The 27,223-nt window shown below is 40.6% G+C and overlaps 1 protein-coding gene across 1 annotated transcript in view; it reads left to right on the top strand.

Annotated features, from left to right (window-relative positions):
• LOC310964815 (sodium-driven chloride bicarbonate exchanger-like) overlaps positions 1-27,223 on the top strand; it is a gene marked incomplete at its 3' end in the record, with an annotated part of 51,903 nt that overhangs the window by 8,696 nt on the left and 15,984 nt on the right. Inside the window, exons 3-12 of the mRNA XM_083938086.1 lie at positions 11,509-11,590; positions 16,589-16,732; positions 16,848-16,989; positions 17,351-17,511; positions 18,861-19,049; positions 21,237-21,325; positions 21,620-21,777; positions 21,925-22,012; positions 24,921-25,067; positions 26,879-26,979. Coding sequence (XP_083794212.1) covers positions 11,509-11,590; positions 16,589-16,732; positions 16,848-16,989; positions 17,351-17,511; positions 18,861-19,049; positions 21,237-21,325; positions 21,620-21,777; positions 21,925-22,012; positions 24,921-25,067; positions 26,879-26,979 — 1,301 coding nt within the window. The remainder of the gene's footprint in view (positions 1-11,508; positions 11,591-16,588; positions 16,733-16,847; positions 16,990-17,350; positions 17,512-18,860; positions 19,050-21,236; positions 21,326-21,619; positions 21,778-21,924; positions 22,013-24,920; positions 25,068-26,878; positions 26,980-27,223) is intronic.

Genomic DNA, 27,223 nt, shown 5'->3' with positions numbered 1-27,223 from the left:
TAACTCAAATAATATTGTATGAAAATAATATCGTTCGACAGGGACAAGCGGTTGAAGATGAATGAATGTTCAAAAGGGGTAAGAAGAAGTTAAAAAAAAATGTTCTGGTCCTACCCCTACTTATTTTTCATACATCTTCATGGAAAATATTTAATGCACAGCCATCAGTGTCTATGCTACTTTAAATTTGTCAGCTTAAACAAATCAAATCAATCCTTTTGGACTAACCAAGAACAAAATAATGGGAACAAATGGACCCAAAATCTGTTGAAGAGTCACCAAACCACTGGTCCAGCTCATAACCATTCAATATTTTGTTTCTGAAGAGTGTTTTTACCTTATTGCACTACTGTGTCTTCAACACGCAAAGTCAGAGCATTTGTATGAAAGCAGTTTTTATCCTCACATCAATTGGCCGATATTTTAGAACCACTGTGGAGCTAAATGTGGAGCAGTAATACCTTTGTCTTTGTCTTTGTCTGTCCTGCTGACATAACTTTAAACCCTTTGATTTCTTTTTGAAATGCACCTTCGCAGTCTCACTTAACGTTTTTATGTGCACAGACTCTTATCAAAGGACCTGATGTTTTTTTATTACAGCTGTTCATCTGTTATAATTCAACTTCATGCCAAGCTTCATCCAAGCTGAAAAAGTGCTCCAACTGTGTCTCATGTAAAATTATCTATGGGCCCTCGTTCCTACTTCTTTCATATGCCACACCACCAGTTTGTAATGCAGGCTTTATGGTAAAAAATTATTGACATCATCAGTGTTATGTCATCATTGGTGAAGTGCGCTTTTAAATGAAAATGTCATTGATCGTCTTTCAACAATTCCAGTATTTATACTAACAACGTCAATCAACAAAATCGGACTTTCATTGATTTTCACTACAGTAGCCCCAGGCTCGACACTGCTATGACAAGCCGAATTACACCCGCTGACTGGTTTACAGCTTCGGCGGGGGAACATGCAAACGAACGCTGATTGCGCTGTCACTTTGCGACAGGGAAGGTAAAGGTCAGGAGAGACTGGAGCACATTGTAAAGGAGAATAAGAGATGCAACTGTAAGCTGTGGTGGAATGAGTAGAGCATCCTCTAGTTCAAGCGCACATTTCAGGTCACTTTCACTGTTGCCTGGGCTTATTTTTGGACTGAATCAGTTGAAAATACACCACAAGATGTTGTGTCTTGGCTTAAAATGCAGCAGATTTTTTTTGTCATCGTCCTAGGTCAAAGATGATACTATGAATATTCAGTAATTATAAGTTGTTAGGAGTATCTGTGCAGTGTATGTGCAGGTGTATGTAGAAGGACAGTCATGAGTGTCATGTTTGGATTCTTTTTTTCCATTCTTGCTTTCCCACAATATTTTCGACCTTTTTTCCGCTCACCAGTCGACACCAGTGTACAAAAACCAGGGCGGTGGCAGCCCGGTGATCCAGAGGACATGCTGGCTTTGTTGGCCCTTTTGGGTCAATTACTCGATCCCCCTTAGGCGTGGTTTAACAATGTCAGGCATGGAACTCATTAAGAGGAGTGGTTGGGACACAGACCACATGTGTAGCCGGCCCAAAGAGCGGAATCAGGTCTTGAGAGGTGGTGGACGAGTTGGTGTAGAAATGCCTCCCTTGTATAGAATTTATTAGAATAGCCCCTGTCTTTCAAAGTGCAGATTGGTTAAAAAGTCTACTAGAATGTTGTTCCTAAGTAAATATGTACTTTTTGCCTACCCCCACATATGTCAAGCTTGGTTGTGTCAATTCATGTGTCAAACTGTGGGAAACCTGTGCATGGCCTCACCTGTCTGGAAACTTGTAACCCTAGATCCAGTACTCCTAGAAACACCTGTTCATCAGAGGGGGAGACTGGAGGTAATCCTGTGAGGGATTTTGGTATTTGGAGCTTGTTTTGTTTTTTGAAATAGTAAAATCCATTTATTCAAACTGCTTGTTTCAGGATATATGCTGCACACATCAATGGAACATGGAGACTAATTTGCTTGTGTCTGAAAGTAGTAGTTAGACTAAATTAAAAGTAAGTTAAGTGTAGCATGAGTTTATTTATGGAGTCCTGATAGATCTGACGTCTGAAGGACAACCGTTGGTATCAATGCTGTCCGCTCCAACATGCCTAGTGCTAGCCACAAAGCAGCTAAGCGACGCATAAAACTGTGTGTACACATGATGACGTCCATACGCCTGATTCTGTTCCACATATCTCCATCACCGTGGAGCTGGGCACACATGCACAGGCCTCAATTCCACTCCCACAGGTAGCTTTGAATGGATGTAGAAATGCCCTTAAACACTCTTGTGCTTTGTTTCCACCTCGTCTATCTGAATTTTACAGTCGTCAAAGGAGTTATCACACATAAAGACTGTTTAGTTGTGCTATCTTACAATCCGTGTTAAGTGTGTCATTGATATAACCATGTTAAAAAGGTTTTAAAATATCTTAAATTTTACTTCAAGATTGTTGTCTATACCCCGTAGCAACATGGTGCTATTTGGTGTGTTTGAATGAGCTGATTATTCAGGTTTTATAGTGGCCTTTGTGACTATGAGTGACAATAACAGGAAAAGGGCACATTGAATTTTTTACTCTTGAATCAGTTGCTTAAAACACATTATCATGTTTATTTGTGACATGGTAAAATGCAGTGTAACAGGAGCAAAAGCAATGTAGTCATCAAATGTGGTGTAATACCAGTTATACAGCACCTATCTTAAGTTTGCTAACATTAGCCACCGTAAGCTAAGTAAGGCCGTAGCAGCAAAAGTGACTTTCCATTTGTCAGAGGGAGGTTTTGTACTTTCTTATTTCAACAGTTGCTAGAGTAACAGCGATATCGGTTTCACAGTATACTAACTGTGATACTCATAATATACACACTACTGTATATTTCACGTGATAAATTGACAGTCATCATAAATCTGTGTCCCCTATGTCATACATCATGCTAGCATTGTTTCCGCCAGGGGCTTTTTCTATGCTAGCACACTATTTGCGGATGGGCCAATGGCCGCCAACAAGGCGATACCGGTGCATCCCGAAATTTCGTAACATTTTATTTTCAAAAGGGAAACTTTTAACTCATACACACAAATATTGTTTCCCAGGCACCAAAAACATACGACAAACTACAAATACTCATATCTCCTTCCACGGATGCTATCGAGACACCACTGGAAAATGAGCTAGGTGAGGAGATTTCTGGAGACATCTGGGGCGACAGCTCAATCAATGCCCTATACAATTTAAGCTACTGCATAGGTTGTACTATTCAAAAAGCAAACTCCATAGTGTTTTCCCAGAAACATCCCCTCAATGTGATAAATGTAACTCTATTACACAGTTTGTTCAGCTGTTTGAAATTGATGAAATATTGGGTGGATGTTTTCAACATCTTCTCCATTGTGACTGGTAGAACACTGCACCGGGATCCCAAGCTGATTATTTTGGGAACGACAGAGGGACTGCACACACTGAGGAAGCCTTAAACATTTTATTGCATATGGCCTCATAACAGTGAAGAAGGTCTTGCTGCAGTACTGGAAGAAACCGGAAACTCCTTCAATAAAACACTGGATCACAAACCTTCTCCATCTGGAGAGAAATCAGATGTGTATTTTCTGTAAAGCATCTTTGAGTACTGAGAAAACTGAGAGAACTGATTTATTATTATTATTATTTGCCCTGGAAGAGAAGCTGGAAAATTTAAAAAAGACTTGGTCTCCTTTTATTGAATTTATGGGAGGACTCCACATTGACTTGAACTTTACTCATCTTAGACTATTTATTAACTTTGTATACTGTGAAACTGTGATATTTTCTGATACGGTTATTGTATTAAATTAAAGCTGCAGTCGGCAACATTTGTTTGATCATATTCACTGAAACCGACCCTATGCTCCGATAGAACAACATAGATCATTTGGTTTTTAGAAAATAAAACGCTCCTCTACGTGCACCCCAAGCCTGTTGTTTGTTTTGCACCTGTAACATCCTGTCAACTCAGCACCGGGCTGTGAGAGAGCTGACTGTCAGACACAGTCATCTGTACACCCCTCGTGCATGTTACAATATCACGGGCACACGCCTCAAGCTAGGCATACACTAAATAGCGTTAGCAGTTGCTTATTATGAATAAGTTAGCCGGCCTACCTCCGTGGAGGGTGTACTCCATGCTGTTAATTGATGCGAGAAGAGACGGCGCAGTCACAGGAATCCGGTGCACACGCACTGACGAGCACTCAATGGGAGGCAGCTGAGGAGCTTGTTGGTAGTGGGGGAAGGGCGCGAGAGTTGTAAACATTCAAAATTTCAATTCAAATTTGAGTCCACTTGATCTGCCAGACTTGCCATCTGCAGCTTTAATATAAATAAAATCCATATTATCAGTTTCTCCCCTGTGTGTCTTACTAAGTAATCCTTACATAAATAAATATAAAACCCTCAAACTAATTACCTACTGGAAGTATCTGTCAGTGCAGCATATCGACTTTGAAAGTATACTGCATTCATTGACGGACTGTGCATTGAATTAAAACCAGATGAAATCCAATGTCAAGCCTTTCAAGGTCGTGCCGCTCCACTTGCCGTCGCTGCACAAATGCTTGCAGCGAGCGCGCACACATGACTCCTTAACACAGTGTGACATCAGAACATCCTCTGGTCCTCGGTTCGTGACAAGGCCTGAAGCCTTTTGCTTCTCTTCCCCAGCTCATTCATCCACACTGCTCTGCCCCATACACATCACCGCCTGCAAAGAAACTGTGTTGGCCTATGCATTATGTGTGTGTGTACATTACAGTACATGTGCAGCCTGCTGTGTGCATGCTGCACATGTAATTAATGTATGTACCATGTACGTAGAGAAACAAATCAGTAGCCAGTTAAGGAAAGCGGCTTATGATGAAAAGAAAATCTTCATCATGAGTTAATCTAGACAAAATATACATTTTAATACACAGTTATGTTTGAATGTGTCGATTCATCATGCAGGTCACATGTCTACCCCTCCTCCACCTCTTCCATCATGACTCCTCTGGAGTCCTGGTCACGTGCTTTCTGCTCCCGTTCCCCCTGAAGCCTTCATCACCAACCGGGAAACGGGTGATTTAATTCTCTCCACCAAGCAGGGCCCTCCATCACTGATCCCATGGTCAGAGACAAGGTTTTATCCTGCCATAAAGGCTGGCAGATTAATCTCAACCCAGATTGGCGAGCAGGGATGCGACTCTCGGTGCTGGTCTGGGGTCAGCATCATGAGGGAAAGAAACCAGCGTCTATAAATAGTAGCAGGGACCTGCAGGCGGGAGATTCTGGCTCATCCGTCATAGCAGGGTAAAGCTTTGTTTGGGACAGAGCAGAGAGGGGCATAGCATCGGATCAGCCACTATTTCATGATAAACTGGAAAAGGAGGTGGATTTTATTTCTTTTTTTTTTTTTTTTATTAAATGTTGCCCCTTTGTTTCCCAGAAAAAGGGTCAAGATTGTTAATGCACACACCTTACTATGTTAGTACAATACAGATCCAGTGGAAGGGTCAAATTGGTAAGGGAATAATGCTCAATAGTTACTATATCAGTGATAAGCAGAATATAGCATGTACATGTGTTTTAAAGGGTATAAAAAAAATCTAATTTCATATATTTTATATAGAATTGATATAATTCTTTACTGTCTTCATATGGATCAGAACAACTAAACTCTGCTCTTGAAATGCATACTTTTAGTCTTCTTGGAAGAAACTTTTCATTTAAAAATAGGTGGAGGTTATGGTAAGCAAACTTTATCCTTGAAAAAGCCTGGTTTAAACAACTTTAGTTTAAAGAGTTTCAGTGTCTACAAGATGTTACGTATGTTTACATGCACATTAATATCCCGGTTTAGAGGCAGAACAGAATATTATCTGCATTACTGAAGTCAAACTATTAATTTATGTTGTTCGTCTGATCAGCTAGCACCTGCGAGCATGGCAGAGAATAATCAGAAACCTGATAACCTGCAACAACATACTGGTCTCAGTTTTCCAGGTAGCATAGCCAAGTTTCTTAATTAGCAGTAAATCATTTAATCCCCAGTTAACACAAGCTTGACATCTTACGTTTCTCACTATTTATAGTGAAACACTGCTGCGCTGCTCCTTTTCCTCAGAGAGGATAATTCAGATTGATGTGTCTGCCTGTCATATACAATGGTGCAGTGATCACCGCAGAACCAATGCAGGGGAGATGCAGGATAGATATAGGGGACTTGTTGGGAGATGGCTGCCGTTAGACATGTACTGTATAAGAGAGACAAGAGGTTACACATTTATCCAATGCGATGCTACAGTACTAACATTTTTAATCTTTGAAATAATAATAGTGTTGAAAATCAATACCTCTCTGGACACCAAGGCAAAAAAAAAGTCCTAGAATTTTTAGCTTGCTCCTTGAATAACAGTGACAGGTCACTCGTTGGTCGCTATTCTGACATCCACTTGTGGAGTGCTACCTGCTTATGCTTCTGCCTCCAGTCATGTGGTGAGTTTGATGCCGTAACACCCCTTTTGTTTGATCTGTGCTGCATTGGGTTGAAAATCTGATAAATAATACAATTAATGAGGCTTTTATCATTTTGAACCAAGCCCCCACCACAGCAACTTCCTGGTTGATCCAATACGTAAGTGCCAAAAACTGCAGTTCTCTGAGTGTCCAGTAGGGGCCAGTTTCATAATAGCGCAATTTCTCAATGACCTCCATGTTAAACAGGCCGTTTTCACAGCATAATTAAACCTATTTAAGGCCTGGTACAAAAAACATTCTAGTCTTTGTATTTAGGTCATATCTTCATGACAACACTGAGGGGGGTGAATTTTTCTGTACCAGGCTAGTTTTTATTTTATTGGTGGTTAAAGTGTATGAATAATTAGCGGCGCGTCCGTGGCCATTCAGTACAGGCCAATTGCTTGGCTCTTGGTATTACTGCTAGCAAAATCGCCTTTTTGTACTATGTGACCTTTCAGAATTTGCACCCTTTCGCAATGGGCCGATTACTTGGCCCCCAAAAGTAATGTTTGCAGCGTCTATCGGACGAACAGTGTCAATGTTCCCCTACCTAAATGTGGTTGCAATAGCTAAAAAGCGTTCAGGAGATATGATGTTTTGTAATATAATATAAACCTTGAGGGCCAACAATAGCAAAACTGTACGGAACATCACAAATTGGTGATGATTGCTCCAAATCTGTAGGAGAAGTAGCAAAAAAACTGATTTAGACACAATTCAAAATGGCAGAAAATCTATGTTGACGCAAATGGGTGTGACGTATATGGATAGATTCATCTAGACTGACAGAATCCAGGACAAAGAAATTGTTTCTGTGTTATGCTTGAAAAATGACAACGTATATAGTTTGTCGTTATAGCGCCAGCGTCTGGCCAAAATGCACCAAACTTGACGCTTCACTTCAATTGGTCCCCAGCAATACATCTGCCAAATGTGAAGTAGAAGTGATATTGAAACCTTATTTAGATAGTGTAGTTCTCATGGATCAGCGACAGGGAGACACAGTGTGTTACTGAGACTGAGGTAGTTCCCCTGGGAACCCTGGCATTGGCATGGGAACCTCTCTGTCTTGAGTGCTGATTATGTCTGTGACTCTGCTCACATTAGATAGTGTGCGCTGGTCAGTCTATTGAGGATTGGATCGGAGTGAATTTGCATGCAGAGGCATGGGCAATGTCAAAATTAAGAAGTACTTCAGATTACCATTAACCATCTGTCAGGGGGAATCTAGGGAAGTCCATCTACAGGGACTTGATAATGAATCCTCATCTGAGCCTGTGTGTGTGCTTGCATGTCTACGAGTATTTGCTCTGTTAATGTCCCTTTATAGAGTACAGTAAGCCCACCATGTCAGCTCGCAGCATCTGTCCGCACACTCCTTTGATGCTTTGGGCTTGTTTCGCACATGGTTGTCCATGTGTGGGGGCGTGGGTGCCTCTGTGTATTAGAGTGTTTTACCACCAGACAGTGAGTTTACTTAATCTGTCAGGATCAGAGATTGATGGCCCACATTTAGCTTTTCACAATACAGTATACCACACGCCTCCTGTGTATTTTCTGTAGTTATTCGCAGTATGTGTAGTTCTCAGTTTTTTTAAAAGAAGCACCCTTACATTTCCCTTAATTATATTTTTAGAGGTATTTGTTGTAGTAAATAAGTTACAGATACAGATTGATAGCAAGGATTTCATTTGATCACTTCTAAAGGCAAGTTAAATACAAGGACCAAATACAAAGAGTGACATCACCATCAAGTAAAAGGCAAACCTGAGTTGATTTCAAACAATTCAGCATTCTAAAAAAAAGCTGAAATTATACATTGACTTGAACAAGACACAACATTAACACTTTATAGGGATCTGTCACACCAGAAATGGGCAGAGCCTCTTTTACCAAATTTGTGGTCTTAGAAGTCGGGCTTGTAGCTGAACTACGGTAGTTAATACCTACCCTGCCCTGAAGTGCAAAGCATAACAACAAAAGAGAAAACACAACAGCATATCATAAAACACAATGGCAATTTCTGAAACGTTGTGTTTTGTCTTTTGTTGTTGTGTTTCCTCTTTTTTTGCTACGTTTTCTCTTTTGATGTATTTTCTCTAATGTTGTGTTTTCTGAAATGTTTTGTTTTCTCATTTGTTGTGTCCTCTGAAATGTTGTTTCTTTCTTGAGTTGTGTTTTCTTAAATGTTGTTGTGTTTTATGTTTTGCCCTTCAGGGCCACCATAAATAGCTTGTAGCTATTAACCGATGAGTTAATAGCTAACATGCAGGCAAGCTAGGAACATGCTAAGGCTAGTAAGTCTAGTTCCATGTTCAAAATGGATGAAATTTGATAAATTAAGGGATGCCTTTATTTTGTTCATGATGTCACTGATTGTGGCCATGAGCTGGTGTGTGTAAGCTTGTGTCTGATGACCAAAGAGACTTGTAAGTTAAATGTTTTGTTATCCTGTCATCAGAAAAACAGCACCTAATGTTCACCAGAGAACCCATGCAGATTCTCCAGCAGTAAATTATTGTATTAACAACATAAGCATTACCTTTGCATGTTCAAATAGCTTGTTGTTGTTCTTGAGCCATAAAAATACATGAATCTGTGGCCTACTGTACTACTTAATATCATACATATACTATAATATCTCAAGGGAAGGACATCCTTGTCAGACTACACAGGCACGCTGGGTAAAATAAAAATAATGCTACATTAAACATACTGCCCAGCACTTTGGTCTCCTTCAAACAGTGTTACATTCAAAGTAAATACCCGACTCTGGTCGGACTCACACTGTCCATCCGTACTGTGCCCCGTGCTTTAGGGTACTTGTCCCCCCTCCCTCTCCCCCCGTGGCCCAGGCCCGTTTGTACTCACACTGCCTGGGCCTCGCACGAACGCTTCTTGCTGTCCATACGTCATCACGCCGTAACACGTCACACACATTGATGACGTCATCGCAATGCGTCTCTTTGTTTCCAAATCTTTCCATAGACCTCAGAGTTTTTGTGCGTGATGTTGACTGTTTTGAATATTTTCATCGACCAAATCTGCAGTAAACACTCCACCTCCGCATCACACCAACGTGAACCTTTCACCGCCATTGTTGTTGTTGTTAAATGTCCGCGCATGGTCCCCTCCTTCTTTTTTCTATGTCGAACAGGCGCACATAAAATTACATCATGCTTGTACACGTGCGCACACTCGTGCTCGTACATGTGCAAACATGCTTTACAAAAGCCCACCTCTCCCAAACGGGCCGTGGACGGCAAGCGTACTGCGCCTAGAAGCGGTACGGTTGCACTCACACTGGTCAAACCAACTAGACTTTAGCCATGAAAGGTCCTTAGGCACGGTACAGATGGACAGTGTGAGTGCACCCTCTCTCTTACAGTAATCTATCTTAAGCCTAAGACAGATATGGAGTGTGGAGCTTTTTCTCAAAGTCAAATCTGCTCTATTTGAGCTTCACTGTGTAGAATGATGTTATTTATTTATTCTTTTACACATAGGTAGTAGTAGGCTTTTGGTTGGCAGTAGGTTGGATAAACAACTAACACAGTGAGTGGCGGGTTACCGAGATACAGAAGGTAAGAGGCAACGAAATACCAACAAGGTAACATCAGGGGAGAGTGTGCTGAGAACAACAAGGCAACTCAGATGATGTGAAATAGAACTATTCTTACAACACTAATGACCTAATGCAGGACGCAGACAGGACCAGCAGCAAATTCATGGAGGACATCTAGAGGGCAGAGAACACATCATCTAAATGATCAACGCAACGAATACACACATACACACAGAGACTTTAGGGAGAAGGTGATGTAGGATGTGTCACCATGGCAACTTTTTGTCCTGGTGTTCATGACCCAGAGGTATTGGCGTGCAGCTGATTGGAAAAACCACAGGAAGCTAGCTCTCTATACCGAGGCTGTCAATATCACTGTCCGTTGGCTTAAATGATCATGGCTGGATACTTGCAGCCTTGTGTTATCACTGAAACCTCAGTGTTAATAAGGGTTGGTTTTTCAGTCACATATTTTGAGTTGATCACTTTTGATTGGAAAGTTATTGGTCCGCACGAGCTGATGGGGCTCGAGGGCATCTGTTCAAAACGATCAAAAGAGTACAGACACGCAGGCACGCAGTGGGAAACTTAACAGTAACAGAGCTGACAATTCTGCTCTGTCGCAGTACTGCATCTGTTAACATTATCATTTCACATTGTCAGTCCCAGGATCAGATGTGATCAGAAGTTTCCATCCTGCTGAAACACAATTGAAAACACAACAAGCCAGTGTTTTCATGAAATATTAAAAAGCAAAGAAAGCATTTAAAGACCCGTCCCTTTTTCATTTTTCTAGGTCAGAGCTATTAATAGCATGGAGTAACCAAAGTACGACTTCGCATGCATCAACACCAGTCATTGTTCCTTCTACTGTACGCATATATAGCATTTGCTGAGAATTGTGTGGTGCCAGAGCTGTGGGTGACGAAGCATTATCATGATTTAAGGCTTACGCACAGTGATGCATTCTTGTTAAAACCGTGACTCAAAAACAGCACTCAGCAGATGAGCGTTGCTTTCTTTTTCAAATTTCGATTGGCTGCCTTTTGTTGCCATGGCGACTGGCGAGAGTTAGCGTTGTGATGCTTGAGTTTCTCTGTGTGAGTTTTCATTTTCAGGACACATCTTCCCACTAGGCAAGAGAAGGGGGGGGGGGGGGGGTTCTTACGTAACAGCTTGTAGCATTTAGATAAAGTATGGATTTTGCTTCAGTGAGGACAGAAAGGCTCCTTAGACGGACATTTGTCACAAAGAGTTGCAGAGATTTATTTTTAACACAAATTAAGTGGTGTCATTTTAACCTCAGTACACTTCATGCCATATGTGTGAGCTTGTATGAGAATAATATAAAAAAATATGTGTGTGTCTGTGTGTCTCTTTCAGAGAACGGATGAGGAGGCAGTGGTGGACCGTGGGGGCACACGCTCCATGCTTAACACCAACTTTGAGAAGGAAGAGCTAGAAGGTAACACAATTACATAACACAATATGTGACATTGCAGCTGCATGACAAGAAACAATTGTTGGTATTCTTTGTATCTTTGGCTCCGCTTTGTTGTTTGTAGGTTCATTTTTTTCTCTTTTGATGTCATGCTGAGTTTGAGTGGATGTTATAATATATTTCCAGTCAGGCACCAGCAGTAAATGTGTCTAACATAGCAGAACTGCTGACAGCAGAGCTCACTCAGTGCAGAACACTTGTCTGTCCACTTGTCTAAAACATAACACAATTAGGTTTTGATGTGGAAGGGCTGTATTCTCTGCACATGTCTCTGCATCAGCAAGTTATTCCACCGTAAGAGAGACAGAGATGCCAATTTCTGTGCCAACAGCATCCCAAATTGACACAGAGCCTGTTTCAAAAAGGTTTACTGATAAACCAAGATCTCTCTCAAATCTGGAACATAAACTGATGTAAAATGATCTGTTCCAGGGTTAACTTATACAGATTTTGGGGATTGTCTATTCCCAAAATGCATAGAAAATATAAAAGACAGAGGGATGGGATCCAAATAAAGCTAAAAGTATTACATATAGATTCAATAATAGATAATTTAAAGCCCTTTCTTAACAGAATATGGATCACTGATGATGTACTGTATGTAACTTGTTAGTCTGTTAGTCTCCTTGTTTATTAGGTGGAACTTTTTTTTGCCAGTCAGTATCCACTGTATTTTTGTTGCCAGGCAACGTTTGTTCACTGCCGGTGTAATGGTGCTTTCATCTCAAGGACCCTCATCCTCGGATGATAGCTACCGTATGACTATCTCTCTGTCTGGTGCTGTGGTAACGCTGAGACTGCGTCAGCACTACGCAGGAGAAGGAGATCCTCTGAAGTCAGCTCGCTCATACATACAGCCCCCTTCAGCCTCAACACTCCCCTGCTTCCTCATTCTCATACACTCTCACATTTGGGATAAGAGAAAAACATCTGTTTGACATATGTTTCCGATGGGATTCCATTGGATTTAAAGTTCAATTCCTTGATTGGTTTACATGTAACAGTTTGAATTTTTCTAGATGATAAGAAATACACAGTGGCAGCGGATTTGAAAGATTGTGATATTCTGTATTTCCTTACTGTTGACAATTCCCATGAAAAAAAAATGCATCGAGTGTTGTCTCATTGTCTGTGGTGCCCAAAGCCTTATTATATAAAAAAATATAAACTAATCAATATAATAATAACATATACTATTGCAAATTAATTTTACCCTGGAGCCTCCCAGTTAACTTAAGATTTCCATGGGTGACGTGGATCCCCAACAAATGGACCATTGTTTGTGACAGTGACCACTTGTTTTAAGAACAACCGATGAGCCTGGGGCTGAGAGGAAAGGAAGTCAGAAGTCAGAAAGTATTTAAATACAAACACGCAGTTGTTTTCTGGTGTTTTCATTAAAGTCATAAAAAAAAGAATATTGCCAGACTTATCCTTTAGAAATGATTAATCAAGCATTTATCACAGCCACTTCACGGAGATCAAAATTAAAAAAAGGATTGCATGATATTTGAATATGAATTTTGTGTGGGTACCATGGCAATAACTTTGGCTTTACAACCCCTTTGAACCTCTTTACAGCTCCTTAATAGGAGAAGGCCAGGAACTGCAACCATTAGTATTCATCTACTAGAACAGTGGTCGTGCTGCAGCGTCAGAACTGCATAACCGGAGCTAGTTATGTGAGGAGAATGCACAAAACCCCGGCCAATCAGAACTGCTGTATTCTATGGCCGTGAAAAGCATTACATACACAAATACACACACAAAGACTTAAGGACATGGAACACTAAAACTCAGCACATCACGCTGACAGAAGAAAAGAGAAAGGACTTTGGATGACATCAGCAGTAGTTGAGGCCTGGAGGAGGCGCGCTATTTATGTGCTCCACTTATGAGTCTTGACTCATGAACTTTAAAGACTTAGTGCTTCGTTTTCACGTTTTCCTCACATACCTTATTGTTCCTATCTGCTAGAATGTGCCTTTTATTTTGAAATTTGCTTCATGTGCAAAGTCAGACTTTCCTCTACTTCTGACATACATAATTTACACGATGCTAACAGCATTTGCTCTGGATGAATGCATCTTCAGTGGACTCTCTGGCGGAGCAAAATACACCCTCAATCCGCAAATACATTTTGGCAGACAGTTAGTTTCCCTGTTACGTTCTCGGTGACCTCACTTAACCTCTGTCCTGGATTCCTGTCGGTAAAATGTATTGAGTGAGTGGCTCTTTTCAAATGCTGCGTTGTCAGTGTGCTCTCAGGTGATTCATGTTATGTCTGTACATTGCTTCAATATGATTAGCGCGCAGTGATGTGATTAGTCAAGTCTCCAAGCAAGTGACAACAATTGAAGTCATTCATGTGGGCAACTTTCCCCTCAGACTTATTAAAAATATACATAGTAAGTCTGACAATAATAAAACAGGATAAAGCTAATTTATTTCTGAATCTGCACAAATGGATTAGCTTGAGCTGGGATTGAACTTTGACATAAAGTGGGGTTCTCCAATGTTTTTCTATATTAGGGCTTAGCTTACGAAAACAACAAGTAATATGAATCATGTTTTATTCATATATATAATGTATATAATCTAGTGAATAATACATTATGATTAAATTAGTTACCATGCTTTTCTTGATAATGTAAGACAGCCGCATAAATTGCTTCATTACAATGCATTGCACAATAATCATCTAATTTACCTTGATAGGGGCCTGACACTTTTTAATTACAGTTATTATGTTGTGTAAAAAAAACATGTGACCTAAATTAAGCCAGATGATATTTGCACCAGGTGTCAGTAGGCCACTGTTCGCACATTGTTTTTTGCCTAAACCTCACAAAGTAGTTTTGTTGTCTTAACCTCACAAAGTAGTTTTGTTGTCTAATCCTAACAAAGTAGTTTTGTTGCCTAAACCTAACCAAGTAGCTTTGTTGCCTTAACCTAACCAAGTCGTTGATGCCTAAACCTAACCAAGTAGCTTTGTTGCCTTAACCTAACCAAGTAGTTTTGTTGCCTTAACCTAACCAAGTAGTTTTGTTGCCAAAACCTCACAAATTACTGTTGTTGCCTAAACCTAACCAAGTATTTTTGTTGCCTAAACCTAACCAAGTCGTTTTGTTGTATAAACCTAACCAAGTACTTTTGATGCCTAAACCTAACCAAATAGTTTTGTTGTATAAACCTAACCAAGTACTTTTGATGCCTAAACCTAACCAAATAGTTTTGTTGTATAAACCTAACCAAGTACTTTTGTTGCCTAAACCTAACCAAATCGTTTTGTTGTCTAAACCTAACCAAATAGTTTTGTTGCCTAAACCTAATCAAGTACTTTTGTTGCCTAAACTTAGCCAAGTATTTTTGATGCCTAAACCTAACCAAATAGTTTTGTTGCCTAAACCTAACTAAGTACTTTTGATGTCTAAACCTAACCAAATAGTTTTGTTGCCTAAACCTAACAAAGTACTTTTGATGCCTAAACCTAACTAAGTACTTTTGATGTCTAAACCTAACCAAATAGTTTTGTTGTCTAAACCTAACCAAGTAGTTTTGTTGTCTAAACCTAATCAAGTACTTTTGTTGCCTAAACTGAACCAAGTACTTTTGTTGTCTTAACCTAACCAAGTAGTTTTGTTGCCCTAAACCTAACCAAGTAGTTTTGTTGTCTAAACCTAACCAAGTACTTTTGTTGCCTAAACCTAACCAAGTAGTTTTGTTGTCTAAACCTAACCAAGTACTTTTGTTGCCTAAACCTAACCAAGTACTTTTGTTGTCTAAACCTAACCAAGTACTTTTGTTGCCTAAACCTAACCAAGTAGTTTTGTTGCCTAAACCTAACCAAGTAGTTTTGTTGCCTAAACCTAACCAAGTCGTTTTGTTGTCTAAACCTAACCAAGTCGTCATAATACTTTATGTAGATTTAGTACAAAGAGCTCTGTCTTTTACTGTATTAGCTTCTATTATTAATTTTATAGGAGAAACATCTGTAAGTAAAAACATATTTTCATTCGTTACAAATTAGTTTGGTAATTCCAGGCTACTTGGATTTTGCTTTGGAGGAAAGATCTAGGGTTGAAAAAAATACAACAAAGTGAGTGGGAATTCACAAGTGGAAATTGATTTGTTTCAGTTTAGTAAATGTCATCTGGGGATATTTTTGTAACTTGGTAAGATGTGATTGGACCGCCTATACTTTAGCGGTGAGGAGAGGGAAATGCTTTTCTTCTTGGTAAAAAGAAGAGATAAAGATGAGCTAGCGAACCCATTTATGGTTTAATGATAGACCCCAGTTTGTACTTCTCAAGCATCAAATTGCCCCTGGTTTCATGTTCTGGTGGACACTGTGGCGCCTCATGCGGTGCAGGATACAGGCTGTCCAGCAGTATTGTGTGTGTCGGCCATGGAGCCTTTGGCCACTAGGAAGGCAGCAGCGGCCGGGCAGCTCGACCGCAATAAAGGAGGTGAAAGTCAGCTTGCATTATCTTCACACTCGTGTGTGTGTGTGTGTGTGTGTGTGTGTGTGTGTGTGTGTGTGTGTGTGTGTGTGTGTGTACACGCACAGGCACACACATCAGAGAAAGGCCCATGTGCTCACATTGTGCAATTTCCTTTCAGAATCCCAGTCTCATTATTTGTTCTGTACCAATATAAAATTAAAATCGCCCTAATTGTAAAAGTCATCCAATTTCAAAATCATTTCAGAATCCTGGATGAGGACAATAGCTCTTTATTCAAGTGCAGGCACAGGAGGCCCTCTCTTGTCAATTTTGCAAGCTACATGCTCTGAAAGCCTTCCTTATGCTTAGCCCCATGATACCTTGTGTTAATTATGACCTCTACTTCTGGTTAATGCTTTCACTTAACTCTTAAACCAGGACAAAGAATGTGGAAAAGATCAAATTAGTATTGAGTTTAAAGGACAGACTGTAATTTTGTGCTGCACGTTGCCTCCAGGTCACCGCACTCTCTACATCGGGGTTCATGTTCCCCTGGGCAGGAGGTCGCACCGACGTCACCGTCACCACGGACACAGACACAGGAAGAGGTCCAAGGAAAGGGACTCTACTGCTGATGATGACAGAGAATCCCCCTCACACAGTAGGTGTTTTCCAGCAAGTTTTAGTTTACTCCAAACCGGTTTTCACCAACGCACATCGTGCTGTTGCACGCTACCTTTCCTCCACTCATCCTACGCCTGTCCTGTTTACTACAGCAGACACACCGGCTCAGAGGGTGCAGTTTCTATTGGGGACAGAGGATGGCGATGAGGAACACATCCCCCACGCCCTGTTCACCGAGCTGGACGAAATTTGCCTCAGGGAGGGTGAGGACGCCGAATGGAAAGAGACGGCCAGGTACACCGCTGCAGTCGTCCACATGGGTTGGGTCTGGCTAGCTGCGCCATTTTTCCTCTGTTGTACCTGATGGTTTGATCCTCTTCATGTGACTGCAAAAATATTATTATGGCGCAATATAGAACTTCCCAGGAGGTCCACACGTCATTTCACACCGCACACTATTTAACTACATCATAACTTACAGCTCTTGAACAAATGTATGGCCTTAATTGAGCCTCAGGTCAAAAGCAAAAGTCGAAAAGTTGAAAATGTTCGGTGTTGGAATGGGAGATGATGAAATATGTTTTTTGTACCTCTGTCAACTACAACAACAACATGTCTTTATGTATTTACCAATTTGTGTCATTGATATGTGCAGGTGGCTTAAATTTGAGGAGGATGTTGAGGATGGAGGAGAGCGGTGGAGTAAACCCTACGTAGCCACATTGTCTCTACACAGTCTTTTCGAGCTTCGCAGCTGCATCATGAACGGCACCGTGATGCTGGACATGAGGGCCAACTCACTGGAGGAGATCGCAGGTGAGCGCTTGGGGAAAAATGTCCTGGGGTCTTGTAAAGCTCAGTGGTTAAAAATAAAATCTGTTTGTGCCACATAAAATATATATATACCTGCACCCAAGGATGCTGTGGTCTTAAAATCCATGGTACATTGCTATCGCCAACAAAAGACTGGTCTAAGGTCACAGGCACAGGTTTTCCTGCTGTTTACAGGATGCATTAGTCAAGGAAAGATTAAGGATTCAGACAAAAAATGTCGCCGGACTTGCGCCGTCTAATTAGCAAAAGTTGAGCATGCACCTTGGAGAATGTGCCATAAAATGTCCAAATAGGGCTCTTTGGTGTGCAAAATCTTTGCAGTTCCCTATTTAACAATAACACCAAGTGACTACGGTCCTGTTCCATCACTGCAAGTGCATCGTACAAATCAGTGATTGGATGTGCTGAGATTTCCTCCAGTAACAACAGAAATAATATTTTTTGGTGTAAAAGAGGAACGAGTAAAAGTCAGTGATCAACTTCAAATGCTAACGCAGACTTAGGTTTGAACATCCACGTTAAGACAATTCAAATCTATGTCTGCCCTAACTCTCACTTCTTTTAAATCAAGACTTATCCTGGGAGATCGAACTACCCCAAATTTTCTAGTCTCCTAGTTGGAGGTCAGAAACTTTGGACTTCCCATGGCACTTGAACGCAGCATGAGCAGCGCAAGTGAAACGGAATGATTTTATTCCGACCAAATAAAATGATTGGTCGGACTTTTAGCAGAAATATTGGGTAATTATGAGAATATTGATGAGTTTAAACACCTGGTGGATTTCTTTTTCAATTTAGTGTATCATACACTTAATAGGAGCATTTTAAGATTACAAAAGAAAAGTGTCAAAATAACAGAAAGGTAAGAATAGCTTTAATCTGTGTTTTTACCTTGCCTTGTGTTTCTTATATATATTGTCTTGGCATTGCACAATTGCCTTTTTGTTGAATGGTGCTATAAAAATAATATTACATTGCCTTGAACTGTTAAAGTTACCATTGCAGCAGGACCGAGGCCAGGTCAACAAGGCTAACATTGTTATGTGCAAAATAGAAAATGGTTTTAGTTTATGAGGGCAGTAAAAGAGAATGTTTATCTGATTGTGGGTAAAAATAAAACAAAACTGTGCTTCTGAAGAGATCTGGTACACTCAACCTGGTTTGGTGCGATTAAATCAGCAGCAGCGGGTCGGTTTTTGTCGGAATAATCTGCTTAGCACCGCTGGCTGCCACGCGGGCACACGCACCATGAAGAGTGGCCTTTGTAAATTTCAAATGCACTGTACAAAGAGTAATGTGGAAACATACATTTGTGTGTTTTTACCTCTCAGACATGGTTCTGGATCAGCACGAGGTGACAGGCCCTGTAGGTCAGGATGCCAGGAGGCGGATCCGCGAGGCCCTGCTCAAACAGCACCACCACCAAAACCACAAGAAACTGGCCAACCGCATACCTATTGTACGCTCCTTCGCTGATATTGGCAAGAAGCAGTCTGAGCCTCATTCCATGGACAAGAATGGTGAGCAAATGGTCTGAATACACACACACACACACACACACACACACACACACACACACACACACACTGCAGTCTTTTCATCACATTGTGATATTCTGTGCTTATGACCATATACTCTATGTTGTTGAATGCAATTACTGTATGTTTTTATGTATAATGTTGTAATCCTTTGCATGCTGTTTCCAAACTGTGTATATGTGTGACGTGTGAAGTGTTTTACTGCTGTTTGATATCTCATTTTCTCCTCTTGTTTGTGTTTCTCCATGTCTGTGTGTGTGTTTGTTCTCATCTGCTGTATTTTGCGTGTGTGTGTGTGTGTGTGTGTGTGTGTGTGTTTGTGTGTGTGTGTGTGTGGCAACGTGTGTGTGCATGGGTGTCATTCACTTAACCAGTAAATGGCCTCTATCATCAAACAGTAAAATCTCCCGAGTGTTTGCCTGAACCCCCCAAGAATACTCCACCTAGAGGGGCCTTTTCCTGTGTGGCATGGCCACATTGTGTGCGTTGCGTGTCGTGCCTGTCCACCCCTCCATCACCTTTGAGCTCCTCCAGGAGCCGTGGCCACATGACCCCAGACACGCCCTTTGGCAATACCAACACCAAACGCCTTAGTGGTCTTCAGGCAATTGCACAAGGCTACTGTCCCATCGCACATGAAGACACAGAGCAGGAAGTCTGCACAGGCAACCAGAGCACCTAAGTGGATGCTAAACACTAAAGGCCTAGAGATAGTAGTAGAAATAGAATAAAAAGGAACACATTCAAGTGGAGAGCATCATCATGAGAGGTTAGAAATGGGTGAAATGAGTCAAGAAGAGAGAGAAAACCTCTGCATTCTGAAACGTATGCTTCTTATGTGAAGCACATAGATGTGATGTTCCTCTAGCTGTTTTGTTTTTTTAATAAAAAAGTGAGGAAATAAAAAGAAAAGTGGGGGATTTTAAGTATGCAGAAGTTTTTTTTTTACTTTCTGTATCTCTAATAAAACTTGGGGTAAGTGGTAGTCATTCTGCAGTGTACCTGTTTTCATGATAATACTCTCCACTTGTCCTTGTCAACAATGTGTTTAACGACTAGAAACCATAGGAGATTTGTGACTCACGCTCTACACTCATAACAGTAACTAATAACCAGTGCTAAATTCATGGTGTAACTTCATAACATAAAATCTAATCTTCATTTTGTTCCCTTTGGTATTCTATTCAAAGAAATAGTTCTACATTTTGGGAAATACACTTGTTCTCTTTTTTGCGGTTAGAGAATTAGTTAAAAACCACATCTGTCTTTATGCTAAATATGAAGCCAAATAGATTAGCTTAGTTTAGCATAACGATTGGAAACTTAAAATCTGCCTACAAGCACCTCAAGAGGTCATTTATTCATTATTTAGTGATATTAATATGTATAAAAAGATGTAAAATAAGTATTGGTTATGACAACAGGGTTATGTTTTGGAGAACGTATGCTATGCTAAGCTAAGCTAACCTACTCCAACGTGCTTAGGGGCCTCGCAGGACCATGATCCATCCCTGGTGGCATCAATCTTCGTTGAACTCTCTGCAAGAGCTTACAAGAGTATTTCCTGAAGTGTTGAACAATTACTTTAGTGGTCGTAGCAACACTCCTTGACTGCAGCAGGTGACATTTCCAGTGTTTCCTGCAGGTGCTGCGATTTGCTTAAACAGCTACACCTGGTGCATTCACTTCACAAACTGCTTGAGGTTTAAACTTAGAAAGGAGCAATCTTTGACTTTGTTTCAGCAAAACTAAAACAAACAAAACAAAAATCACCTTTTAAAATAAGCACCTTTTTGTTGATGCACTTAAATTTGACATGGAAGTTAAAGATTGTACCTTGTTTAGATTACGTCACTTGATTTGGAAAGATTTAAAGGTTTAGTTTAAATCACCGTGTCCACTGCACCACTGAGCATTCATCAGATTAACTCACCAGGTACACTCTGAAAAAGGTACAATATTATCTTTTGTCACTAGGGCTGAACCTTTTTCATCAACAAAGGTACAACACCTACAACAAAAGGGTTCACTGTTGTATCATATTTTTCAGAGAATGTAACTATACCCTCTAGTCACTCAATGGAGACCTTTGTCTTTGTGTGGGAAAGTAGTATTGTGATAGGCTCAGCCTCCATGAAAAATTGACATGTTTCCTGTTCTGCCTGACAGGCCAAACGGTCTCACCTCAGTCCCAGCCAGCTAACAATGAGGGCAAACAGGACGTCAGCCGAGAAAACAGTGCTGTCGACTTCAGCAAGGTGAGCAACCAGACCCACCACTGATCCCACTGTTTATCTACAGGCACTGATAGCTGGACACATAACTAGTGCTGTATGTTTAACTAAGGTCGGGTTACGTGTGAAGGGGTCACTGTAAGCCTCTTGCCCTGGGAAACCGACTGGAAATTACCGGGAGTAAAGCTTGTTTTCTTTTGTTGTGTGAGATCCAGCCTGTGAAGAGAGGATTTGTCTACATTTCTTTAAGATCAAAACAGACCAAAACATGTATTCTAATCGTCTTAAAAAATGCGGTGCTGTTTTCCCGTCTCGCAGATTGACCTCCACTTTATGAAGAAGATCCCTCCTGGTGCTGAGGCATCTAACGTTCTGGTGGGGGAGCTGGAATTCCTAGAGCGCCCTGTGGTGGCCTTCGTCCGCCTGTCTCCTGCTGTGCTGCTCAATGGCCTGGCCGAGGTTCCCATCACCACCAGGTTATACAAAAACTGCTGGAAAATATCCCTGCCTCTTTTTCTCTCTGTGTTCTGTAATAAGTCTGGATAAATGAGTTTATAATCCCCTGAATGCTTCATTAGAAATGGATTTGACTTTAACCCCAACCTGTTGTCCTTTGTGCGCAGGTTTCTTTTCATCCTGCTTGGCCCTCAGGGAAAAGGTCCACAGTATCATGAAATTGGCCGGTCTATTGCTACACTGATGACTGATGAGGTGAGACCTAAGCACAATATTATCAAGGTTCAAATTCTAGTTGCAGTTATGATGTAAACAGGGATTGGCAAGAATCTTTGGACTTGCGCTGTGAGACTCGACTTACTGAAGAAACTTAATAATCTTCAATAAATATTGAAAAGTGATCTGTTTAATGTGGTCGTAGCTTTTGGAGCTCTGCCAAACTGTCATTAATAATAAAAAAAAAACATAACCAGGATGCGCCAGGATGTCTCTATAACGTAATGCATAATTTCAGTTGCAGCTGCTGTTATCAAAGTAAAATGAAGAAAACTTAATAATTACTTAATAGTTCCCCCTCTTCTCCAGCACATATTTTTGCCCTCTGTACTCATGCAATCGCTTGTCTATGTGCATGTTCCTGTCCGGCTTTAAGGTATCTAAGAACTTCCTTTTTGTTGGTGTCAAATATTTGAGATTATAGTAGTAGTAGTAAAATGTTTCCATTATTAGAAATAACTTATTTTTCATTCCATCTGTCCAGTTTTAAATGCCTACTGCATGAGGAATATGTTATAAATAAATGGCCTGTGTCAGAGGCTGATGTTGCTTTTTAAGTTAAAGGTTCAGTAGGTAACTTTTTATGAAAATAAGATTATATCATATTCGCTCAAACTGTTGCTATATAGGCATCACTCATCACTATAAATACACACAATATTATGCTACTGCATTGCCTATTTCTCCCCTGTACTGAAGTTGTGCGACTCTATGTCTCTATGTTGAGCTATGGTACAGCAAAGGTTATTATTTTACAGCTAAACAGTACACTAAACACATTTGAGGCCCACTTTCAGGAACAGCACTGATCCTGGTTTAAATCTGACAGATCAGAGTTGTGTTCAGATCAAACCCAGGTGCAGTGATGGCTAGAAACACTATAGCACAATGTTCCAAACAGACAGAAAGCCACCATGAAGCTTTTTGTACAGTTACACCTAATGTGTGGCTGGATTTTGGCCATTGTGCTATTGTAATTCTCATACTAGCATTGATTGAACTTGCTTTTTGACTTGTACTGGTCCAAAAGACTTGGGACTTGTCTTGGACTTGACTTGGACTTGACTTGGACTTGACTTGGACTTGACTTGGACTTGACTTGGACTTGCCCTCGCGAGACTTTCAAAAGACTCAAAAACAGTTCTGTGATGATCTTGTGTCAGGTGTCCATCGAGTCCTAAAAACCTTTTTTTGTGCAGTGTAGCAACAACATTTCGACTTGTTCAAATGTTCTAGAAATGTGTCTGTGTGTCTTGAAACAAGGAAGAACGACGCAAGTCATAGTGGAATTATGAAAATCAGATTTGTGATGGCTTCTTTCCTCCTCTATGACAGCAAACTGATATATCTTTGAGGACGTCACCTTGGGCTTTGAGAAACACATTTTTCCCCATTTTGTGACATTTTATGAACCAAAAAGCTATTCATTGAAAGTCCCATATGGTAAAAAGTGAGATTTTCATGTCTATTTGATTAAAAGTGGGTCAAGATGCTGTTTTAATACTGTAAAAGGTTTCAACACGCTCAATCCACAGAGTATAGCGAACGGCCTGTATTCAGAAACTGTGTGTTTAAACGAGCCGTCAGGACCTTCTGTACAGTTGTGATGTCATAACTATACTATATATAGGTAGAAAGGGATGCTACAGTGACGTTGCAGTCATTCTCAGTGTACAGTGACGGTGCAGAGATAGAGAGCGCAGATGCAGAAGACCTGATAATGCCGACCAATCAGCACAGATTGGGTTTTTTCAGAAGGGGGTCTGAAAGAGGCAGGAGCTAGAGTGGCATGTAAAGCATGTAAACATATTCTAGTAGAAACCCAGAAAATACAAATATAAACCTGAAAATGAGCTTAATATGGGATCTTTGAGTGAGAAAATCAAACAAAAACAAGCAAAACAGACCCAGGTGATTACCATCACCGTCAGTTAGACACCTTCTTCCTCCGTAAGAAAGTAAAAAATGACAATTACGTTGTTTTCTTAAAACTCAGATCTGTTCAAACAACGGGGAACACGGCACTGCTGTGTTGTAGAGTTACGAGGCTTGGCCGGCTTGGACACGGAAATCTTATTTTGAAAGGGCGTTAAATAACCACTTAACCGCTGGATAGATAAGAGAGATCCTTTTTATTTTTATTTTTTAAGAAAACGGAACTACTCAGGTAAAGCACTACCTCAAAACTGTACTTGAGTACCGCGCTTAGGTAAATGTACTAAGTAACTTTCCACCACTGGATGCCAGCTCCGTGATCAAAATCCACCTTAAAGTGACTTACTGTAGATATTTAAAGAAGCGCGAGAACAATCATGTATTTATGGGCAGATAGTCATGGTCGTATGCTAAACTTGGAATAATCAACGTGAGATCTTTTTTACAGTTGTTTGTTATGAGTATATATGGCAATAGGATAGTTTAGGGAGAGGAGATCCTATAAATAAAAAGTATACCACCTACCACCTGATTCTAGAGTTGTTTTTCTATAACAGAACCGACCTTTGACCTCTGTTTAAAAGCAGAAGAAGCCCTCGGGGATCAGCAGAGTATGACATGAAAACAGTGACAGGATTTCTCACAGTGCAGCTATGAGCTAATGTTCCTGAGCCTCATCAGAGCCAGATGTTGCCTTTTTTTTGGCAGCAGTCCTCTGGGATGTATGAAAATAGCAGAGTATGAATGTCAGCTTACTTCCTCATAAATGGTAATGAGTTAGGATTTGTTTGTTTATTTCAGCCCTAGTCTGCAAGAAATATTTTATTATTTATTACATATAAATACAGTATGATGTTGTTGTGTAATGTATTCTGCCAAATCAACCTTTTATGGCACTGGTATAAAACGGATACATGACTCAGAGCAATAACTCCCTTCATCTGTTTCACAGATTTTCCACGATGTTGCTTACAAGGCCAAAGACAGGAACGACCTGGTGGCAGGCATCGACGAGTTTCTGGATCAGGTGACGGTGTTACCTCCTGGAGAGTGGGACCCCTCCATCAGAATAGAGCCTCCAAAAAATGTGCCCTCTCAGGTAAATCATTTACATAACAAAACAATTTCCTAAAAACCAGGGATGCTCGATATTGGCTTTTCTGCCGATATCCGATATTCCGATATTGTCCAACCCTTAATTTCCGATACCGATATCACCGATACGGATATATGCAGCCTTTTTACACCAAAATTCATCACATATCACCTATTATGGAATTAACACATTATGCCTAATTTTATTGTGATGCCCCACTGGATGCATACATAGATGCAACATGGCTTTTCAATTGTAAACACAGTCTGTACAAAATAAGTTATTGAAAAAAGTGCCATTCATTTATTTGTTTGTGTTTTTAGAGAGAATATTTTGCCTCAAACAACAATACAGACAATATCAAAACAAGGAAGATGCATAGATTCAGTCCAGAGTAGTAAACAAACTTAGTTCTCTTTTTCCAGACTGAGTATCCGGCCGTAACTTGGCAAATAATACAATCAATAAATTAGCAGTCAAGCTCAACATGCTAACCTGTATTGGATCTAATGGATACAGAGCCAGAAATTAGCTTCTCGACGTGACTGTAAACAAGGCTGTACAATTCAGGTAAGCACTGGTCTGAGAAATACTTGCGACTGGGCATGACATAACGTGGCTCAAGGAACTCCACAAGTTTGGTGAATCCGGCATCTTGAACGATAGAAAAAGTTTGTTTCTCGGTGTCGGCTGTTGCTTCTTTTCATCATTTTGCTGCACAGATGTAGCGTATAACTCCGCATGATTCTTCTTGAGGTGGGTAATCAAATTTGATGTATTAAAGGAAGACTCCTTGATTCCTCCTCTCATAACCAACGCCTTGCAGTCATTGCAAAGCGCACATTTACTGTTAGTAGGTGACACTTGGACATACTTCCAAACCACCGACATCTCATGCACCGGGCGAGCAAGCTTGTTAGCCACGGTTAGCAACCTACGAGTCTAGCGTGTTGTTGTTGTTATACGTCATCAAGCATGCGCCTGTAAACGTCCCATGTTGCATTCATGTAGACTCCGAAATGCTGAAGCCTACAAAACTAACATCGGTTGTAAAAACCCGATACCGATAATTCCCGATATTACATTTTTAACTCAATATCGGCCGATAATAACGGTGGGCCGATATTATCGGACAACCCTACTAAAAACCCTAAAAAACATCCTAATTAAAACTTAAAGCTTATCTCCTACGTACGAGATAGGAGATAAACTTAGGTTTTGGCCACCAAAGCCCGGAATTATTATTATTTTTTTCGCCTTGCGTTTCAGGGCCTCCGTATGCCTCTCACAGTGCTCTAAAATAGAAAGAATAGAGTTTGGCAGCTTTCATAACGTGCCTGTGAGTTCCCCCTGCGTCATACTGCCTGCTAAGAAATATTTAAACATCTGTGTTCTCTAATCTCAACGGCGTTGTACTCTGTGCTTTGATGCCCCTCCCCGGGGTTCTACTCTCAATCCTCTCCAAAACATTAGATATTTTTCCCCCATTAGTTATTTTGGTCTAGTTTGAAAATCTTGTTTTGGGGGAGAGACATTTTGTTACCTAACAGAAAGCTGCACCAGAAAAAAAAGAAAAGAAAGAACTTCTTATTTTCCTCTTCCTCTTTTTCATTATGCTCATGTGGTGAATTAATGACGTACCACTGTGCAATTACAACACCGTATCAGAAACTGCTAGAGATCAATTATGTGGTATTTAAGCTTTGTTAAAAGCACGTTGGAAAAACTGTAACACCTGGTGTCTGACTCACTGCAGAGTTGTTATTGTTGTCATGATGACAGACAGATGACTGACAGTGATTTTAATGACTCAGGAAAAGCGGAAGATTCCCCCCGTTCCCAATGGAGTGACAGATCTCGGAGAGTCGGAGGAACATGGAGGGCACGGTGGCCCTGAGCTCCAGCGCACTGGGAGGTGAGTGTTAGATAGAGGCAGCGTGATTTGTGTTGGGCATGAACTCTTCTTCGTCGCCGTCTTCCTGTCGCCTGTTAGCTGCCTCGCTGTCCCCAAACTATAAATGTATCTCTCTTAAGAGCCAGACTACCCTACTGGCCCATTATCATTCCTCACACTTCAACTCCACAGAAACCTTTTGTTTGAGTTTTAATTCATTTGAGTTTAGATACTCTATCTCTCACATAAAATCGTTATATAAAAA

Source organism: Echiichthys vipera (assembly GCF_963691815.1).
Source record: "Echiichthys vipera genome assembly, chromosome: 23".
NCBI classification, from domain to species: Eukaryota; Metazoa; Chordata; class Actinopteri; order Perciformes; family Trachinidae; genus Echiichthys; species Echiichthys vipera.
This window is presented reverse-complemented; position numbering and strand designations above follow the sequence as displayed.